Source organism: Notothenia rossii (assembly GCF_949606895.1).
Source record: "Notothenia rossii genome assembly, chromosome: 6".
NCBI lineage: Eukaryota > Metazoa > Chordata > Actinopteri > Perciformes > Nototheniidae > Notothenia > Notothenia rossii.
This window is the reverse complement of record NC_136909.1, coordinates 15,972,595-15,994,188: the sequence shown is the minus strand read 5'-3', so window position 1 is coordinate 15,994,188 and position 21,594 is coordinate 15,972,595. Positions and strand designations below refer to the sequence as shown.

The 21,594-nt window shown below is 39.1% G+C and overlaps 3 protein-coding genes across 4 annotated transcripts; 2 read left to right on the top strand and 1 right to left on the bottom strand.

The window, feature by feature from the left end:
• The first annotated feature begins 3,756 nt into the window (after positions 1–3,756).
• On the top strand, positions 3,757–6,523 carry LOC307043712 (phospholipase A2-like). Its single transcript, XM_079688428.1, has 4 exons — positions 3,757–3,864; positions 5,223–5,379; positions 5,481–5,608; positions 6,147–6,523. The coding sequence occupies exons 1-4, from the start codon at positions 3,831–3,833 to the stop codon at positions 6,269–6,271; spliced, it is 444 nt and encodes a 147-aa protein (XP_079544554.1). The 5' UTR covers positions 3,757–3,830; the 3' UTR covers positions 6,272–6,523.
• Positions 6,524–7,833: 1,310 nt separating this feature from the next.
• Positions 7,834–14,309, top strand: LOC307043711 (phospholipase A2-like). The gene is made up of 4 exons (XM_079688427.1): positions 7,834–8,000; positions 13,069–13,225; positions 13,328–13,455; positions 13,995–14,309. Exons 1-4 carry the CDS (start codon positions 7,967–7,969, stop codon positions 14,117–14,119), a joined length of 444 nt encoding a protein of 147 aa, XP_079544553.1. The 5' UTR covers positions 7,834–7,966; the 3' UTR covers positions 14,120–14,309.
• Positions 14,197–19,788, bottom strand: prkab1b (protein kinase, AMP-activated, beta 1 non-catalytic subunit, b). 2 transcript variants are annotated; one of them, XM_079688425.1, is made up of 8 exons: positions 19,420–19,788; positions 18,998–19,152; positions 17,920–18,089; positions 17,745–17,838; positions 17,258–17,372; positions 16,237–16,370; positions 15,795–15,863; positions 14,197–14,958 (listed from the first exon to the last, which is right to left on the bottom strand). In XM_079688425.1, coding segments are annotated over exons 1-8 (816 nt in total). In that variant the 5' UTR covers positions 19,421–19,788; the 3' UTR covers positions 14,197–14,880. The 2 variants fall into 2 exon arrangements, with proteins under 2 accessions (XP_079544551.1, XP_079544552.1); XM_079688426.1 differs by having other exon boundaries at positions 19,424–19,784.
• Positions 19,789–21,594: the final 1,806 nt, after the last annotated feature.

Below are 21,594 nucleotides of genomic sequence, written 5' to 3'. Positions count from 1 at the left end.
TCAACGAGCAGCAGTGAGCACACATCAGGCTGTGTTTTTTATTTGTATTCTTTATGTCTGATTTATTTCACACAAAAAACAATTAGTGGAAACGTTTTCACTTATATGATAAAAAAAACCAGCAAAGTGGCAGGGCTTACCTGCCCTGCGTTGGGGGGGCACAGTGACGGCTCCTGAGGATGAAAACATGTATTAGTTTTCTATTTCTAAATATTCACAGTCTGGGAGGCTGCGGATTAGGATGAATGGGTCGGGTTCCTCTTGCAGCTAAAGATGTGCAGTGCAGAGCTAAAGCCTTACATTAACCCTGACCTGGTTGGTCCCTTTTCGGCCAATTCCCAAGAGTCACCTATCTCTTATTCTACATTATGCAACATGTATGCACACAGGAGTGTAGTCATTGGTGGACACAGATTGTTGACACTGTAACAAATATATTTTCCTTTATTCAAAGTTTAAGTTAAAGTTTGATGTTTCAATAGCCAAAGTGATTTTATGAATTAATAATGATTTACATTTTACAAAGAGCACTAGAATATATTGTTTCTTTCTGTGACACTTCCAGTGGAAAGTCGTGGGAACTCTGCTGAAAGTGACAGCTATTTACACAGCTGTGTGTTGCAAGGTTATCTTAAATTAACTTCTATGTAAAGAAGGAAAAGGAACACTTGAGTAAGGACAGAGTAAACAGAGAGAACAGAAATAGATCCTTTGATCAGGAAATGTGTAGAATATGGGGATGGATCGAAGATAAATTGTAAATATAATCTGCAGGTTAACCTGGGAAGGGAGAATAGGTCCTTTAATAATAATAATAATAATAATAATAAACACCTTTTTTTCTCCTCAATCTTTTCCTTAGAAATAGCTGGGTTTGAACTTGCCCATAACTTGCATTAAAACGTTACATAATTACAGAAGCATTGTTCTTGTATATGCTAATATGAATTAGCAAGTTTTGGTATCTGTTTTCATCACTTCATAAATCAGAAAAATACTGAAATTAGTCATTTAAAAAAATCAAATTTTGCCATGTTATTTGGAATAAATGTTTTCTAAAATGTTATGAGGCATTATCTGCACAAATTGTGTTTGACAGAAACAAACATTTAGAAGATACAGCCCTAAATGTGTATTGTTGATGTTTTCTTTACACAGGTCTCAAGGAAGACATTTCATGGAGGTCTGAGAGACTGATTATAATTATGTACTATTTGCAAACTGTCACACTTGTTATTGAATGTGTTAAATACATGTTCAGGTACACAGAGCAGTCATGTTCAAACCTTAGAAAGTAATTCCTATTTAAAGCTGCTGCCTTCTTATCTGCTTTTCTAGTTTTTCTCACCTCCTGATATTTCAATCAGGAGAGACTTCATTTTGTTTAAAGAAAATGTATTGACACATGTCATATGATAAATGTTAAGTCTTTGGCGATTAGACCCCGATCCTGAAATCGTATATCTAAAGGGGGAAATGCAGCTGTGAGCATATACTGTAGGGAAGTTGGGAACCCCCTTTGGGTTTAGACACTGGTGATGATGCTGAAGATCTGGATTTGATGAGGAGATGGGATGAAGAGGAGGTGTGATGAGGTCTTTGGATTAGCTCTCCTGGCACTGGATGTGATGAAAGGAGGACGATGGGGAGGAGGCGGGCGGCCCTCTGGAGACTGACTGCAGCCTGACATATCAATATATCTGTGAGAGCAGAGTGTGAGAGGTTCCTCCTTTCAAAGGAGAACGTTTGAAACATGGGGGAGAGTTGCAAGAGGGAGTAGGTTGTGGTTGTAATTTGTTTGATTCCGTCAATTTGCGTCTTTCCATTTATTTAATTGTTTTGAAATTGATGACCACGATGGAAATTAATGTTTTTAGTATGATGTAAAGAGACATCCTCAATATAATTTATATCTCAATGCCTAATAAAAATCAAATGAAAAATGACTGATGGAAAGTATGTGTTTCCTTGGGCACTAAAACAACACAATCATTATAACCCAGATTATCAACAAAACGAAATAAAATAAAAAGTGTTTTCATTCATAATGTCACTTCGACAGTACGTGGTTAAATCATACAATACATACATCATAATAGGTATATCAAAGTATCTATATCTGCATAGTACTACTTGTTACAGACATGTGGAGAGGTATGACCGGACCTGCCACACAGAGCAGTTAAAAGGCACTGTGGACACTTTGGAGAACTCTCAGATAAAGCCACCATGAAATCTAAATGGCTCCTGAGGATGAAAACATGTATTAGTTTTCTATTTCTAAATATTCACAGTCTGGTAGGCTGCGGATTAGGATGAATGGGTCGGATTCCTCTTGCAGCTAAAGATGTGCAGTGCAGAGCTAAAGCCTTACATTAACCCTGACCTGGTTGGTCCCTTTTCGGCCAATTCCCAAGAGTCACCTATCTCTTATTCTACATTATGCAACATGCACACAGGAGTGTAGTCATTGGTGGACACAGATTGTTGACACTGTAACAAATATATTTTCCGTTATTCAAAGTTTAAGTTAAAGTTTGATGTTTCAATAGCCAAAGTGATTTTATGAATTAATAATGACTCACATTTTACAAAGAGCACTAGAATATATTGTTTCTTTCTGTGACACTTCCAGTGGAAAGTCGTGGGAACTCTGCTGAAAGTGACAGCTATTTACACAGCTGTGTGTTGCAAGGTTATCTTAAATTAACTTCTATGTAAAGAAGGAAAAGGAACACTTGAGTAAGGACAGAGTAAACAGAGAGAACAGAAATAGATCATTTGATCAGGAAATGTGTAGAATATGGGGATGGATCGAAGATCAATTGTAAATATAATCTACAGGTTAACCTGGGAGGGGAGAATAGGTCCTTTAATAATAATAATAATAATAATAATAATAATAATCATAATAATAATAATAATAATAATAATAATAAAAATAATAATAATAATAATAATAATAATAATAATAATAATAATAATAATAATAATAATAATAATAATAATAATAATAAAGACTCCTCAACCTTTTCCTTAGAAATAGCTGGGCTTGAACTTCCCCATAACTTGCATTAAAACATTACATAATTACAGAAGCATTGTTCTTGTATATGCTAATATGCATTAGCAAGTTTTGGTATCTCTTTTCATCACTTCATAAATCAGAAAAATACTGAAATTAGTCATTTAAAAAAATCAAATTTTGCCATGTTATTTGGAATAAATGTTTTCTAAAATGTTATGAGGCATTATCTGCACTAATTGTGTTTGACAGAAACAAACATTAAAGATACACCCCTAAATGTGTATTGTTGATGTTTTCTTTACATAGGTCTCAAGGAAGACATTTCATGGAGGTCTGAGAGACTGTGCTGATTATATGTACTATTTGCAAACTGTTACGCTTGTTATTGAATGTGTTAAATACATGTTCAGGTACACAGAGCACTCATGTTCAAACCTTAGAAAGTAAGTCCTATTTAAAGCTGCCGCCTTCTTATCTCCTTCTCTAGTTTTTCTCACCTCCTGATATTTCAATCAGGAGAGACTTCATTTTGTTTAAAGAACATTTATTGACACATGTCATAAATGTTAAGTCTTTGGCGATTAGACCCCGATCCTGAAATCGTATATTTAAAGGGGGAAATGCAGCCGTGAGCATAGGGAAACCCCTCGGGGTTTAGACACTGGTGATGATGCTGAAGATCTGGATGTGATGAGGAGATGGCAGGGGCGGACTGAGACTAAAAATCAGCCCGAAAGAACTTGAGCTGAGCTTCATATAAATAACCGGCTGCACCAAAGTTGACGTTCTTCTGACTGCAGCCATGAAGCTGATGGCTCTTCTGCTGCTTCTCACCGGTAAGACACTTAGTACCACTCTTTAAAATAACACTTATTGTAAATAGGCTTGTGTAAATATCTATAGTAGCATACTCTTTTTTGTATTTTTTGTATTCTACTGAGGAATCTTGGAGCCCCTTTCCAAATATATCCAAAACAAGATTGTAACAAGAGCATGTTAGACGCCGGCAACTTTAAAGCCCCACATTGTAGAGACACATTTGTACGTGCATTACCTTATTTTAGTGTCTGTACAATGTATTACTACATTGTAGTGTATTGTAATGTTATAAAATAGAAACCTGTATATTGTAATTGCACTGCACATGTAGCCCAACCATGGACAAGAGTTGAACATTAGCTATAGTTAATAACTAATCGCGCAGCACCTAATTTCTTTTATTAAATAATAATTTAACAACAGTCCTTCGGCGGCACTCAATGACGTAGTATCCTTGAAATGGTGGCTCTAGAGCAGCTTTCCTCGACATTGAAAAGCACCCACACATAGCCACACCCAGGCTCTCACAGGAGGAGGGAACATATCCTTACACAAATGACCTAATGACCCAGGGTCATAACAACACTATACATTAAAGTACTATTATTGTGGTCTTTATTGGATCTATGTGAAATTGCATCTTTCCTCTAAAAAAAAATAGATTAATTAAATATTTATGGATATCTGGTTTTCACATTAGTTTATTAATTTTAAAAGTCACAAAAAGGGGGGGGGGGAACGTGCATTTTCGGTACAGAAAGGCATGTCAAGCCTTTGTTGGTGGATCAATTATTTGAATACAAAATGAATTCTGTATCACTGTTGTAAATCTCTTCTAAGGACAGTAATTTGTTCATCTGTGAGGGAAACTTCTGAAGCAATTGGAAACAGGACTCAGAGAGACACGAGGAGAGCTGGAGCTTTGATGGCAAACACTGACGGTTTATTTGGAGCTTAGGCCGGAAAATTCACAAGACATGTCAAGAGCCACGAGTTGACACAGGTTGAGATGCCAGATCAATTCTGAAGAACCCTCCTGTAGTTCGAGGTTTGAACTAGTTTGGAGTGTAATAATCAACATTCTTCAATAGATGGACTAAAAAGCTGAGGACACTGAATCAACTTTAGTTGTCGGTTATGGCTCGGGGTCATCTACACCCCGAGAACGAAGGATGTGTTCCAGGTGTCCCACAATAATAACTATCTCTGACCGAGAGTTGCCCGGTCGCTCATAAACTGGTAACCACAACAAAATGCGAGTACAGCCCCTCCTTAAGGGAGATAGCGGCTGTCCAAGGCTGGGCATCTGCGTCACAGGGCAAATTATTTCCTGACAATCATGTGTATTTGTTTTTCTGTCTCTCGTCTCTCGTAGCTTGTGTCGCCAGTGGCGCGCTGCTGCCCAGAGCCATTTGGCAGTTTGGGAATATGATCAGCTGCGCTCAGCCCGGCACGAGCGCCTTGAAGTACAACGACTACGGCTGCTGGTGCGGCCTTGGAGGGACGGGAGCCCCTATAGATGAAGTGGATGCGTAAGCAAGCAGCAGCCGTTTTGTCTTCCACTCATAATTTTAATTTTAAAAAGTCATTTTGGTTAGGATTAATGTTTTCTCCTTTCCTTCTGTGTTCTCAGCTGCTGTAAAGTTCATGACAACTGTTATAAATCCAGCAGAAAGGCTCCTGGATGCACGGCGTTAGCTGACCTTCCCTATGTTCTTCCTTATGATTTCACCTGCTCAAAAAAGGCGGTGACCTGCTCAGGTAAGATCAGACTAAACAACGAACACAGCGATTAGACCAAGGATGTTCAAATAATTGCCTACTGTTTTGATAAGCGAACAATTGTTACGTGCAAAGATGTCAAGAGTAGATGTTTTCTATTAAACACTGGTTATTTGGTTTTCTTTAAAGATATCACTTCGGACTTTCAGAATCTGAGTTGGACATTTATCTCCAAAACAATTAACCCAACAAATAATTGGCTAATTCAACTATAATTACATTATTGCAGCCCTAACTCAACTTCAGTAAGGCTCAACACTTGTTTGGATAGGACATTTGACAGTATGCAATCAGAAAATGATGTGTGTGTTTGTGAGCGTGTTTGTGAAAAAACTGTATTTAAACAGCTATATTTAGGTATTACACAGCCGTGGAATCCCTACACTGCAAACAAATGCCCTCCCATTTTACAGCACTTTCAGAGAGAGTCAGTGATAAAGTTTGAGTGATTGAGCTTTATGTTTTGTTATGTTTGAGAAGCTATTTGTCAGTTTCATGACTTTTTCTTTCTCTGCAGCGTCCAACAACAAGTGCCAGGCTGCGGTGTGTGGGTGCGACCAGGTGGCGGCTCACTGCTTTGCGCAGAGCAAGTACAACCCTGAGAACAAGAACCTGGACTCCAAAGCCCACTGTGTCAACTGAGTTATACAACACACAAACACACACACACACACACACACACACACACACACACACACACACACACACACACACACACACACACACACACACACACACACACACACACACACACACACACACACACACACACAAACACACGAGAACATGTATGATTTATTATTATTTTATAAGGCTTTACACACAAATTGGAGTAAAAGGAGCTTGATTTTGTACAAAAGTTCAGTATGAAATAAAACATTTAAGTGAAATTCTCAGTGTGGGAACATCAACCCCTTTATATCCTGGTGTCTGTTTGCACTCGTTATATGTTGCTTATCGCATCGTTAGCGTTTCCATTTCTACAGTCACAGTTTTATTTAACAATTCCAGGTGAGTTTAATTTGTACTAACAATTCAGTTTTCCACTTATGCATTAAGTGTTTGGTCTCTTTATCAACTAAAAATCTATTGACATATCTAGGTCAATTGAGGTAAGAATGAAAAAAATATATAATATCTATAAGAACATCCACTTGCTGCTCTATTGTCTTTCGGCGTTGTTGGTTTATAGTGATACTTCGGTCTTCATAAAGGAAGCTGTAGGTTGTTACTGCTAGATCATACATTGACAAACATTGAGCATCAAGTTCAACTTTAAAATATTTTCCAAATTTGAGAGTAGAGCAAGGTAAAAGTAGATTAAGCAAATGCTTTAAATCGATATCAGGAAGGTATTTAAAAAAAAATACAACAATCAAAACAGCAGCTGTGAACAACAACAGCTTAATTATGAGCATTTCAAAATAAGAGTCTGGATCACGGCTCTGTGGGTTATATGGGCTTGTATCGGTGCGTTGCACTGAGGACCATCACCCCGTCCTAAGAGACAAGGACAACAAGGGTTTTTGAATGAGGCTTAAACAAAAACAAAAATTAATTGACTTTAGATTAAATTGTATAATTGTACGATTATTGGCAATGAAAATGCGACCCACAGCAAAAACAGTTTATATGATGGTGAGGAAATACATTATGGTTTGCTTGACAACAGAAAATAAGGGAAATCCAATAGATATAACGTTTTAGATTCAAATTAAGATATAGATAGAGCACTCATGTTCAAACCTTAGAAAGTAAGTCCTATTTAAAGCTGCCGCCTTTTTCTCACCTCCTGTCGTTTCAATCAGGAGAGACTTCATTTTGTTTAAAGAACATTTATTGACACATGTCATATGATAAATGTTAAGTCTTTGGCGATTAGACCCCGATCTTGAAATCTTAAAGGGGAAATGCAGCCGTGAGCATAGGGAAACCCCTCGGGGTCTAGACACTGGTGATGATGCTGAAGATCTGGATTTGATGAGGAGATGGGATGAAGAGGAGGTCTGATGAGGGCTTTGGATTAACTCTCCTGGCACTGGATATGATGAAAGGAGGTGGATGGGGAGGAGGCGGGCAGCAGCATGAAAACCTGAAATCACAAACTGCAGGAGAGAGGAGAACCATTTTAACGTTTGGCTGCAGCACAGTGATTGGCTGCTGGAGAATGAGGTGAATGAAATAGGTTAAAAACAACGCCCGTGATGTGCTGATTATATGCAGCTGCGGAGTGAATATACCATGGATATAGGCTACCCAGTCTTCCTGAAATAACTTCTGCTGAGCTTCATATAAATAACCGGGTGCACCAAAGTTGACGTTCTTCTGACTGCAGCCATGAAGCTGACGGCTCTTCTGCTGCATCTCACCGGTAAGACACTTTGTACCGCTCTTTAAAAAATAACGCTTATTGTGAATAGGCTTGTGTAAATATCTATAGTACTCTTGTATGTATTTTTTTTATTCTACTGAGGAATCTTGGAGCCTCTTTCCAAATATATCCAAAACAAGATTGTAACAAGAGCATGGTAGACGCCGGCAACTGTCAAACCCCACATTGTAGAGACACATTTGTACGTGTACCTTATTTTAGTGTCAATGTATTTCTATTCACATTGTAGTGTATTGTAATGTTATAAAATAGAAACCTGTATATTGTAATTGCACTGCACATGTAGCCCAACCATGGACAAGAGTTTATCATTAGCTAACTAATCGTGCAGCACCTAATTTCTTTTATTAAATAATAATTGAACGTGTATTTATGGAGTGCATTTCATGGGCCTCAAACTTAACATTTACAGGTTAGAATCAAGCAGATTTGAAATGGTGAGTTTGTATGTCTTGTTGAACATGGACACATTTTTGTTTTATTTTTCATTCATTTAAAAATAATCTTTGGGTATTTTGGGAAAAACACTGTTCGTCTAGGGAACCTAGGCGCATGCGCGCACAACATTGCACTCCCCCACTCTCCCAACTCCAAAGAAAGGGACAATGAGACAGAAAAATGCCTTTGGTAATTTTGATAACCTGTTTGTTTTTAAAGGAGGCGAGACAACCCACATAAACAAATAACAAAATAAGTAAAATAAAATACAGGCTTCTTACCTAACCTAACGAAAAAACAGGAGAAAACAGGATTTGAACCAAAGAAAAGGGTTTCGCACTCCTGATAGCTGTATATGGATAAGATGGCCAGATAACTGGTTCACAAAGGCTTTATAACAGGTTGTAAATATTCTATACAAGTAGGCAAAATATTTATTTTGACATGAATGACTAGATATAACCTTCTCCAATCTAAAATGTAACTGACTGCACTAGTATTCAGTTGTCTTTGTATGTTTTTATAGCAGTAAAGAATTAAGTGTATATGTTACTTAATTCTGTTTCTAATAATTATGTTTAAGAATACGAATATATGTAAAATGTTTCTTTTGGAGACAGCTCCATCTTTGAACTCCTTTTATAGTGTGAAAAAGAGATCACAACAATAATAATGCTTTAATTATTTGAACACTTAGCAACAATGCTTTATAAAGAGCTCTAAAACATTCTCTTAATTGTATTTGATAGATGGTGAGCCTGAGACAAAACACAATGATGCCCAGAACAGTTCAGACACAGAGAATGAAGAAAGGATAGAGACAGAATCTGAAAATGAGGAGAAAGAGACAGGAATTGAGAATGAAGTGAGGACAAGGAGACAGGAATTGAGAATGAAGTGAGGATAAAGAGACAGAAAGTGAGGACAAGGAGACAGGAATTGAGAATGAAGAGATAAGAAATGAGGACAAAGAGACAAAGTGAGGACAAGGAGACAGGAATTGAGAATGAAGAGATAGGAAGTGAGGACAAGGAGACAGGAATTGAGAATGAAGAGATAGGAAGTGAGGAAAAGGAGACAGGAATTGAGATAGAAAGTGAGGACAAGGAGACAGGAATTGAGATAAGAAGTGAGGACAAAGAGACAGAAAGTGAGGATAAGGAGACAAGAATTGAGAATGAAGAGATAAGAAGTGAGCACAAAGTGAGGACAAGGACACAGGAAGTGAGGACAAGGAGACAGGAAGTGAGGACAAAGAGACAGAAAGTGAGGACAAGGAGACAGGAATTGAGAATGAAGAGATAGGAAGTGAGGACAAGGAGACAGGAATTGAGGACAAAGAGACAGAAAGTGAGGACAAGGAGACAGGAATTGAGAATGAAGAGATAGGAAGTGAGGACAAAGAGACAGAAAGTGAGGAGAAGGAGACAGGAATTGAGAATTAAGAGACAGGAATTGAGAATGAAGAGACAGGAACTGAGGACAAAGAGATGGAAGGGGAGGATATGGAGATTGAGAGGGAAGAGATGGAGAATGAGGCAGTAACATCAGAGTCCACAAGAGTGAAAGTACCTTCAGAGTTTGTTTTTTTGCTACAGCTACCAAACCCCACCGATCCAGCTCATGTTCAGAAGAACAATATCAAGTACAATGAGGCCTTCTTCAAATGTTCAAACTCAATTGGACCCTGTCGTCCTCTGGTCCAGTTCCCAAAAAATCAAGATGGGGGGGGGGTCTTTTCAGGGCCACTGGTATGATGAAAACCCTCTGGTTGGAGTATTTTCCACAGAATGATGCTATGTACTGCTTCAGCTGTTGCATTTTTATGAAGTACAAGAGTAGATCTACATGGAAGTCTGGAGGTGTAAACAGATGGAGGCAGGCAAAAGTAAGAATGAAGGAGCACTGCTGCAGTGAATCACACATGATTGGCATGACCAGGTGGAATAAATACAAGATAAAGCCATTGGACATGGCTTTTGCAGTAGCAGATTCACAGATGCAAGCAGCAAAAGAAAGGGAGAGGCAGAAAAACTGAGAGATCATCTTCCGGTTAATAGAGATCACATTATATCTTGCAAGACAAGGCTTGGCCCTCAGGGGTAGAGATGAAAGCTGTCTCTACTTTCCAATAGAACACAGAATGACCTTATTAGAGCTCTGAGCGTTTATGTGAAAAGCGTCATCCAGAAGGAAGTGAAGGAAGCATCAATATTCTCTATTATGCTTGATGAGACCACTGATGTGTCGCACGTTGAGCAGGCGTCATTTGTTGTTCGATATGTGCATGCCATGAGTCACATGACCATAACGGAGCGCTTTCTTCAGCTTTGTGACGTACAGTCAACAACTGGTGAAGCCCTTGAAAACCTGGTTATGAAGCTACTGGAGGAGAATCAGCTCAAAGTAGAGGACATCCGTGGACAGGGATATGATGGGGCAGCTAACATGAGCGGGCCTTACAAAGGGCTACAGTCCAGAATACAGAGGCAGAATAAAAAGGCACTGTACGTACATTGCCACGCAGACGGTTTGAATCTGGTCTTAGTGGAGAGTGCAAAGTCAAACATACATTTTGTGGATTTTTTTCACAGTGGTTGAAAAACTTTACACCTTCATTGCAAATTCTACAAAGCACCATGCAGCATTTGTGGAGACACAGAAAGCCATCAACCCAGGTCAGCGCCCCCTTGAGCTACAGAAGCTCTCAGACACCCGCTGGACCTGCAGGGAAAATGCCTTGAAAACAATCCGGAAGATCCTCCCTGCTGCCATGCAATACCTGGAGGATCTGAGAAAGTGTGAGCCAGCATACATTTTGAATTCCTGCTCTGTTTGGAGATTACAACACCAGTTTTCCTGGAAACATCAATGGTTTCCAACGCTCTCCAACAGAAAGACCTAGACATGGCAGCTGCATTCACTGTTGTTGATGGTGTCCTAAGGCGAGTTCAGGAGCTGAGGACGGATGAGCAATTCACAGAGATTTTTATGAAAGCCACAACACCAGCAGCGGGACTGGACATTGAAATTCCAGTACAAATTCCAGGCCAAGGAAGACGCCGGAAAGTCCCCGAAAAATTCCTCGGCAAACGAGGACCACCATGTCCTGACACTGGAGGAGTACTACAGGGGAAAGCTGTACTTCACCCTCCTAGACATATTGAGGCAGGAGCTTAAGAGGCATTTCAGAGGTGAGGGAAAAAACAGCAGTGACATCCTTAGGTCTCTTCAGTCTCACTGACCCAGCTCAGTGGAAGAATATTGACCAGGGTCTCAACACTGTGCATTCACTTTGTGAGTTCTATGGCTTCCAGGGAGAGGAGATCCATCTCAAAACAGAGCTAAGAGTCTTCCATGCAACCTACACATGTCCAGAGAGGACTGCAAAGGCAATGCTGGATGTTCTCAAAGAATTTGATGCTCACACCATATTTCCCACACTGTTCAAGCTCATCAAAACCTATGCCACTCTGCCTGTCTCAACGGCAACTGTAGAACGCACGTTTTCAAAGCTGAAAATAATCAAAACAAGGCTGAGAAATCTATGTAGTCAAGAGCGTCTGTCTGATCTTCTCCTACTGGCTGTAGAAAGCCTTTTTTCCAGTTTAGAGCAATAGCCCCTCCAAATGTCTGTGCACGACGTCCCTGATTCCAAGTATCCTGGACATTGGAACAGTCCTTCGGCGGCACTCGATGACGTAGTATCCTTGAAATGGTGGCTCTGGAGCAGCTTTCCTCGACATTGAGAAACACCCACATAGCCATACACACTCTCACAGGAAGACGGAAAATATCCATACATAAATGACCTAATGACCCAGGGTCATAACAATATAATATAACTATATACATTAAGTACTATTATTATGGTCTTTATTGGATCTATGTGAAATTGCATCTTTCCTATCAAAAAAATAGATACATTACATATTTATGGATATCTGGTTTTCACATTAGTTTATTAATTTTAAAAGTCACAAAAAGGGGGGGGGGACGTGCATTTTCGGTACAGAAAGGCATGTCAAGCCTTTGTTGGTGGATCAATTATTTGAATACAAAATGAATTCTGTATCACTGTTGTAAATCTCTTCTAAGGACAGTAATTTGTTCATCTGTGAGGGAAACTTCTGAAGCAACTGGAAACAGGACTCAGAGACACGAGGAGAGCTGCAGCTTTGATGGCAAACACTGACGGTTTATTTGGAGCTTAGGCCGGAGAATTCACAAGATATGTCAAGAGCCACGAGTTGACACAGGTTGAGATGCCAGATCAATTCTGAAGAACCCTCCTGTAGTTCGAGGTTTGAACTAGTTTGGAGTGTAATAATCAACATTCTTCAATAGATGGACTAAAAAGCTGAGGACACTGAATCAACTTTAGTTGTCGGTTATGGCTCGGGGTCATCTACACCCCGAGAACGAAGGATGTGTTCCAGGTGTCCCACAATAAGAACTATCTCTGACCGAGAGTTGCCCGGTCGCTCATAAACTGGTAACCACAACAAAATGCTAGTACAGCCCCTCCTTAAGGAAGATAGCGGCTGGGCATCTGCGTCACAGGGCAAATCATGACGATCATGTGTATTTGTTTTCCTGTCTCTCGTAGCTTGTGTCGCCAGTGGCGCGCTGCTGCCCAGAGCCTTATGGCATTTTGGGAATATGGTCCGCTGCGCTCAGCTCGGCACGAGCCCCTTGAAGTACAACGACTACGGCTGCTGGTGCGGCTTCGGGGGGACGGGAGCCCCTATAGATGAAGTGGATGCGTAAGCAAGCAGCAGCCGTTTTGTCTTCCACTCATAATTTTTAATTTTAAAAAGTCATTTTGGTTAGGATTAATGTTTTCTCCTTTCCTTCTGTGTTCTCAGCTGCTGTAAAGTTCATGACAACTGCTATGCATCCAGCAGAAAGGCTCCTGGATGCACGGCGTTAGCTGACCTTCCCTATGTTCTTGCTTATGAATTCACCTGCTCAAATGAGGCGGTGACCTGCTCAGGTAAGATCAGACTAAACAATGAACACAGCGATTAGACCAAGGATGTTCAAATAATTGCCTACTGTTTTGATAAGCGAACAATTGTTACGTGCAAAGATGTCAAGAGTAGATGTTTTCTTTTAAACACTGGTTATTTGGTTTTCTTTAAAGATATCACTTCGGACTTTCAGAATCTGAGTTGGACATTTATCTCAAACAATTAACCCAACAAATAATTGGCCAATTCAACTATAATTACATTATTGCAGCCCTACCTCAACTTCAGTAAGGCTCAACACTTGTTTGGATAGGACATTTGACAGTATGCAATCAGAAAATGATGTGTGAGCGTGAGCGTGTGTGTGAAAAAACTGTATTTAAACAGCTATATTTACTGTAGGTATTACACAGCCGTGGAATCCCTACACTGCAAACAAATGCCCTCCCATTTTACAGCACTTTCAGAGAGAGTCAGTGATAAAGTTTGAGTGATTGAGCTTTATGTTTTGTTATGTTTGAGAAGCTATTTGTCAGTTTCATGACTTTTTCTTTCTCTGCAGCGTCCAACAACAAGTGCCAGGCTGCGGTGTGTGGGTGCGACCAGGTGGCGGCTCACTGCTTTGCGCAGAGCAAGTACAACCCTGAGAACAAGAACCTGGACTCCAAAGTCCACTGTGTCAACTGAGTTATACAACACACACACACACACACACACACACACACACACACACACACACACACACACACACACACACACACACACACGAGAACATGTAGGATTTATTATTATTTTATAAGGCTTTACACACAAATTGGAGTAAAAGGAGCTTGATTTTGTACAAAAGTTCAGTATGAAATAAAAAATTCAAGTGAGATTCTCAGTGTGGGAACGTCAACCCCTTTATATCCTGGTGTCTGTTTGCACTCGTTATATGTTGCTTATCGCATCGTTAGCGTTTCCATGTCTACAGTCACAGTTTTATTTAACAATTCCAGGTTAGTTTAATTTGTAAAGCACACTAACACTTCAGTTTTCCACTTATGCATTAAGTGTTTGGTCTCTTTATCAACTAAAAATCTATTGACATATCTAGGTCAATTGAGGTAAGAATGAAAAAAATATATAATATCTATAAGAACATCCACTTGCTGCTCTATTGTCTTTTGGCGTTGTTGGTTTATAGTGATACTTCGGTCTTCATAAAGGAAGCTGTAGGTTGTTGCTGCTAGATCATACATTGACAAACATTCAGCATCAAGTTCAACTTTAAAATATTTTCCAAATTTGAGAGTACAGCAAGGTAAAAGTAGATTAAGCAAATGCTTTAAATCGATATCAGGAAGGTATTTAAAAAAAAAAAAACAATAATCAAAGCAGCAGCTGTGAACAACAACAGCTTAATTATGAGCATTTCAAAATAAGAGTCTGGATCACGGCTCTGTGGGTTATATGGGCTTGTAAAGAAGAGTGGTCACATACTTCTTCTTGTATCGGTGCGTTGCACTGAGGACCATCACCCCGTCCTAAGAGACAAGGACAACAAGGGTTTTTGAATGAGGCTTAAACAAAAACACAAATTAATTGACTTTACATATAGATTAAATTGTATAATTGTACGATTATTGGCAATGAAAATGCGACCCACAGCAAAAACAGTTTATATGATGGTGAGGAAATACATTATAGTTTGCTTGACAACAGAAAATAAGGGAAATCCAATAGATATAACGTTTTAGATTCAAATTAAGATATTATAGCATACAATCACTGATTTTGGTCCTTTCAAAATAAAGTCATACACTTATTTGTTGTATGACAAATGCTTGAAATGCAGGATCAAATATTAGGGTCTCTTTATGGTGACCAATAACATGTATATGACAGTTTGATTAAAACCATCGGGAGTTCATGCATAATTTCCCCTTGGTCTTGCTGTGAGGGAGGAGGGAATCTTTAATTATTATTTAACTACTTTAAAGCAGCTTTGCATTCAGAGGTTGGGGTCACATCATGGAATTCTCTACAATATCATTTAAAGGGTTGTTTGAATATTTTTTCCAGGTAAAAAATATGGATAAAGGAAGAATAAACAGATGTGAGGAAGGTAATGCGGGTCTTTGACGGTGAATTATGTAGTTGTATTTGCATTCCTTTATTTCTCTTGTTACTGTAGGTATTTGTTGTAAGTAACTGATTTACGGACCATCTATTTCAATTGTTTATTTATGTTTTGAGTCAAATGGCAGTACATTTGATTGTACTCCCTTCTAATTGTTGCTCATTGAACATTAATAAAGTTACATTTTAAATGAGGAAAACTTATAAGTAATAATAAACAAGCCACAGCAGGATGTGTTACCTTGATGGAGAGGGCATACAGGTGATTGAGCATCACGTGGTTTGGCTCCGGAAGCAGCGTCGGGTCACACTGAGGGAGATTCAGAAAGAGGAACAATTTGACTTAAAGGTCCCATGACATGCTTTTCCGGTTATTACCCGTCCCCTTGTGTGTTATGTAGCTTTTTCTGCATGTAAAAGGTCTGCAGAGTCACAAACACTCAAAGTACACCCTGTAGCGAGTAGGAGCTCCAACAAGGCGTTTAGGACAGAGAGTGAATACACATACTATACAGAGATGCTGTATGAGAAAACCAATGTGATTTTGGAACAATGTAAATCTATTCTAGTAGACCTCAACAATGGAATTATGATCAGTAGAAATGGCCATGACATGGGACCTTTAATCTCAAAGTATCGTTACAAGAGAGAAACGTGTCCTTCTTCATGGAGCGTGTACTCACAGAGATGCTTGTGTCCTTGTTGAGCAGCACCTGCAGCAGGTGGGGGGGTAAGATGGGAGGATGTTTGATCTTGTCTTCGGGCTTTATCACATATGCTTCCTGTAGGTACGGGCCAGGAGGAGAACTGGACAAGTCTGGGGAAGGAGTCACACACAAAACTGATTAAACCCAGCCATAGATACAAAATAATAATATATAATCAATTTCAATTCAACTTTATTTCCCACTCATTGGTCCATTTCAGTACAAAAATGATTAAAGGGGCCATCTTGTGCTTTTCTATAATGCTTCTCTGTGTGTTGTATAGATTTTTGTGCATGTAAACGGTCTGCAAAGGCTAAAATCCCAAAGTATACCAACAAAAAGGAGTTTCTCTCCCACACAAAAACATAAAAAGATGATTAAGGTAACAATAGCAATACCTTGCGTCACTTTGTATTGGCTCAGTTATGAGAGCATTATTTAAAAACAATGATTGACACATACATTTGTACATAACATTTCTCATGACAGCATACAAAAAATAGAAACAATAAAAGTCAAACATTTTACTTGCACTTACACAACATGGGAGCTAGAACTTGATTCTGAAATATAAAAAATGGTTATCTAAATCTTCATTTAAGTATTTAATATACCTGCACTAGATCTGTGCTATATAGAGTGGAGTACATTAGCTTTAAAGAGGGCTGTTTTAAACCCATCTGACCCACTTCAAATTAACGTGTCAGCATACTAGCTTCTGCATACATTTTGCAACAAATCATCATGATCCCATCGATCAATATTGATGTTGTGACCTTGATGTCTTGCTTTGTTCACCACATTTCGGTCTGCCATTTAAAATAAAGGAAAGGTTTGCTTAGCCAGTACAAATTCATTGTTCAAGGTTTACTGCAGCAGATTAAGAGTAACACAATGTATTTGTTCTCTAATGGCATACTTTCTATATTTAAAGCAAATGAAATAACTTTTTAATAGTATCTGAACAGTCTAAAAGTAGTTATAAATGAATTTATACCTGAAATATCTTCAGTGTCCTCTGAGTCGATCCTGAGGGCGTCAAAGACTTCAAAGTCAGTCGTCTTCACCTGGATGACATTATTCACTGTGCCAGTTTTAGACGTCGTCACGGCCTATAGAAAAAGAGTGTAATGTGATACAGACCCTTTAGATAGTGGAAAGGGCATTTCTACAAACATGGAAAAGTACAAGTAAAACGGTTATTTATAATGTAGGGCTGGGCAATTTATTGATATTGTGATGTGGGAAAAAGCTATCAACTTACAATATCAAAAATCTAAGATATGTTTTTTCTGGTTTTGAAGGTGAAGTGATGTCATTTTCATGATTTATCTGCATTTTCTAGCAGTTCTATTATTTACTAGTCAATAAATCCCAATTACTCATGAGTATTTATACAAAATATCATTGTGATCTATGATTTCTTCATGTTGTATTATTATATATTAAACAAAAAGGTGGGCTACTTTAAAACCTCCACTCACCCCAGTAGGGTCCAGGGTCCACTGCCCGTCTACAGAGAACTTGTACTGGTGCTCTCCCTCCGGTAGATCCACAATAGCCACAAAGTTTTTTTGACTGCGTTTAAAAAGGAAACCATATGTTATATTTCCATCATAACAAACAAATCCAGGATTTACAAAGCCAGAGTCACACTACCTCTTGTTGAGAGGGATCTTGGTGGCCCAGTTGTTGAAGGATCCCGACACAAAGACCTCCTTGGCGGCCCCCGTCCACCTGAACACAGTCGGTCTGGCCTGAGTTGGACTCTTGCTTTCGCTCTCCAGGTCGTGCTGCCAGGCCAGAAACTCCTGGATTTCCTCTGGAGCCTGGACGGCATGATATCAATGTATTTTTGCCATGTTAATAATGAGATCACATGGACCATAACAACATTTCCTCTCTGAACAGAGGCAGCTGAAGAAGCAGTTTAGTGGTGTGTGTGTGTGTGTTTTTAATGCAATAAAAATGTTTATTTCTTGCGAACTCTTTGACTTTCAGCTAGTTTTGTGCACAATCCTCACAAGAGATAATTGGAACCATTATGGGAACATAATTGAAAGTGGAAAAGATGTGCAGATATAAAATAGGTAGCATGGAACTGAAATCTGCAAAACACAAAGACGTCCAATGTTATAGATATTTGAAAATGTGTTATTTATTTAAAGGTTTAATAACATACAGCCAGGTTGTTACAGGCACAACACATTTGCAGTGGTGTAAAGTAACTAAGTACATATACTCAAGTGCTGTACTTAAGTACAATTGTCAGGGATTTGTACTTTACTGGTATTTAATTTGTATTCTACTTCTTCCCCATTAGTTTTCAGCAATGAAGTGTATCTGCAAAAATACTCCTCAACAATTATTTAACACCTATAGATACTTTAATTTGGATTAATGATATGAAATATAAACACTTAAATAGGACCTTAGTTACATCTGGAGTCAAATGTACAAGCTACCCTGCAGTATACAAAGTCATTAAAACTAGCTGCACCATTACCAGCTTTGATAAACACAACATCAATAAGTATAATAAAACATATCATATATTATTTTTGGGATGGGCCGATCTGCATAATGATTAGACTGTTGCTACTTTAAGTATATTTTGATGCTAATACGTTTGTACTTTTACCTGAGTAACATACATGCAGGAATTGTACTTGTAACAAAGTATTCCTACACTCTGGTGCTTCTACTTAAGATCTGAGTACTTCTTCCACCTGTGTACCTTTGTATCTTCTCGCTGGAACAGGTCTGCGTCCTCTGAGCTGTCCATCAGGATGTTGGGACGGGCCTCCTTGCCTCCCTGCTCCCTGTCTGACCTCTCACCCTGACTCCCGGACCTGTCGCTGCTGCTGTTCCCCATCCTGCTGGCATCAGACACTGAACACAACACAACACAACACAACACAACACAACACAACACAACACAACACACACACACACACACACACACACACACACACACACACACACACACACACACACACACACACACACACACACACACACACACACACACACACACACACACACACACACACACACACACAGCTGAGGAGGACCACTAGGTGTCAAATGACCACTTGAAACAAATGTTAGCAGCATATTTTGCTGTATCTATTTATAATAATCAGACAATGCAAATACTTACCTAAATCTTAACAGATGAGGTTTGATTGCATGTATTTTATCAAACAGAGGTCTTTGGTGTCATTGATTTCTGGTTGTAAACGCGTTTGTTGTCGCTGTTCCTGTCTTTTAACTGCAGAAGTTTCATCAACAGCATTCAGGCGGAGGTGCGTTCACGGTCCCGCAGACACAAAAAGTCACTCGAGTTTTATTTGCGCTCTTCCCTTTTCCTTATTCCCTACCTTTACTTTTCCTGCTAATCTCCTTAGGTCTACTGCTCTTTGTGTGTTTTCGCCATTTAGAGGCAACCTCGCTTTGTTGTGTGTTTAGTGGAGAAAACACACCTCTTCCGCCTCCTGTCGTTCGAGACGACGCTGAAGTTGGCTTCCGATTCAGAGAATCCGATTCGGCAGTTAAGGGGAAAGTTAAGGGACATTTAATTTACAGAGCTGAGCGAACAATCCTCCGTGTTTGAAACTCTTAAATAGCTGCATAGCCGATTTATTTGGACTGGATTATCCCAGAGAGTCTAAAGATTCTTTATAACACGGTTTGAGATTTGTGAAACCTTAATTCTATTTGTGAAATACAAAAAAGGGAGATTTCAGTGCTTTGTGCGAAAAAAGCACTGAAATCTCCCTTTTTACATTTTTTACAAATAGAATAAAGGTTTCACAAATCTCAAACTGTGTTATAAAGAATCTTTAGACTCTCTGGGATAATCCAGTCCAAATAAATCGGCTATGCAGCTATTTAAGAGGTTCAAACACGGAGGATTGTTCGCTCAGCGCTGTAAATGAAATGTCCCTTAACTTTCCCCTTAACTGCCGAATCGGATTCTCTGAATCGGAAGCCAACTTCAGCGTCGTGTCCTACAGCTCAGGGGGAGTTAAAGTTTAACCCGAGTGTCGCCAAATACTAGGCCTACTTGAAACATGATTTCGCAAAACAGATTGTTGATCATAAAATAACAGCAAAATGGTTGGTTGTGTTTTTGTTGGTTACTTTGAAAAAAGACAGATAAGAACTGTAGCTTGGAAAGCAATCATTCCAGGGGCGGACCTACAGGGGGACAGTATAGAGCATAGAGAGGTGAAGTCCCTCCCTTTCCGGGGGAGCTCCATGGGACCTTATTTCGGAAAAAGTATGTATTGAAGTCAATGGAGAGACAAAGATTATCTTTCGATCCCGTTTGAATTGTGCCACGAACTAATGTTCGTCAATTTAAAAGATAATTTTGCAAGTCAAAAAAATAAGTAACACTTTTTTGTGTGAAACCGCTCAATGAACTACACCTCCCGTCTCGCACCACACACCAAGGCGCCGTCACATTGGCACACTTCACTTCTTTCTTTCAGAATGAGGCATGTTTTTGACATGGAAATAATTTTTTAAGATTGACAAACATATGTGTAATTCATGGCACAATTCAAACGGGATCGAAAGATACGTTTTCTCTCTCCATTGACTTCAATACATAATTTTTCCGAAATAAGGTCTCATGGACGGGCGTGACTTTGCCTCTCTATTGACCATAACAATACCAGAGCCGAAGTCCCTCCCTTTCCGGTGGACCTCATGGGGGCTTATTTAAATGATGTATTGATGCCAACGTGCTTGCTACTACAGTAGCTAGGTAGCTAACTTGATCCAGAAAGTCCTGGTCCTTTCATCAGACGGGAAGCAAAAGAACGAGCAAAACCCCATTGCTGGTATGATTACAACCTGGTACAAAGCACACAGGCATCTTGTTAAAGTTATCTTATCTTAGCTATCTCTTATATTTAGTGGAGGAAAAAAATATATATATATATGACATCACATATATATCAGTTATGACGAGTGAAATCAGGCGACTCTGGGATTTGTAGTCTTTGTAGTGTATTTTTCATAGTCTTATATTTCAACAGTTTTACGACAAACTGTGACTTTTTTGAAATGGAAATGATTTTTTAAGATTGACAAACATCATATAGCCTATGTGTAATCCGTGGCACAATTCAAACGGGATTAAATGATAAATTTTCTCTCGCCATTGACTTCAATACATAATTTTTCAGAAATAAGGTCCCATGTGTTCGACCGGAAAGGGAGGAACTTCGCCTCTCTATACAATCCCACGTAGGCTACTGTCCGCCCTCCCATGCCATGCAGACATTACCTCTTGCCCCCCTTTTCCACCCAATTAAAATG

Bases quoted from the DNA above. Each gene is read 5' to 3' on its own strand.
- LOC307043712 (XM_079688428.1), top strand. From the start codon at position 3,831: ATGAAGCTGATGGCTCTTCTGCTGCTTCTCACCG. The intron at 3,865-5,222 runs GTAAGACACTTA...CGTCTCTCGTAG, and splicing joins TCTTCTGCTGCTTCTCACCG to CTTGTGTCGCCAGTGGCGCG. The intron at 5,380-5,480 runs GTAAGCAAGCAG...CTGTGTTCTCAG, and splicing joins CCTATAGATGAAGTGGATGC to CTGCTGTAAAGTTCATGACA.
- LOC307043711 (XM_079688427.1), top strand. From the start codon at position 7,967: ATGAAGCTGACGGCTCTTCTGCTGCATCTCACCG. The intron at 8,001-13,068 runs GTAAGACACTTT...TGTCTCTCGTAG, and splicing joins TCTTCTGCTGCATCTCACCG to CTTGTGTCGCCAGTGGCGCG. The intron at 13,456-13,994 runs GTAAGATCAGAC...CTTTCTCTGCAG, and splicing joins TGAGGCGGTGACCTGCTCAG to CGTCCAACAACAAGTGCCAG.
- prkab1b (XM_079688425.1), bottom strand. The intron at 18,090-18,997 runs GTACACAGGTGG...CATGCCGTCCAG, and splicing joins TCCAGCGAGAAGATACAAAG to GCTCCAGAGGAAATCCAGGA. The intron at 14,959-15,794 runs GTAACACATCCT...CTTGTCTCTTAG, and splicing joins TGTATGCCCTCTCCATCAAG to GACGGGGTGATGGTCCTCAG.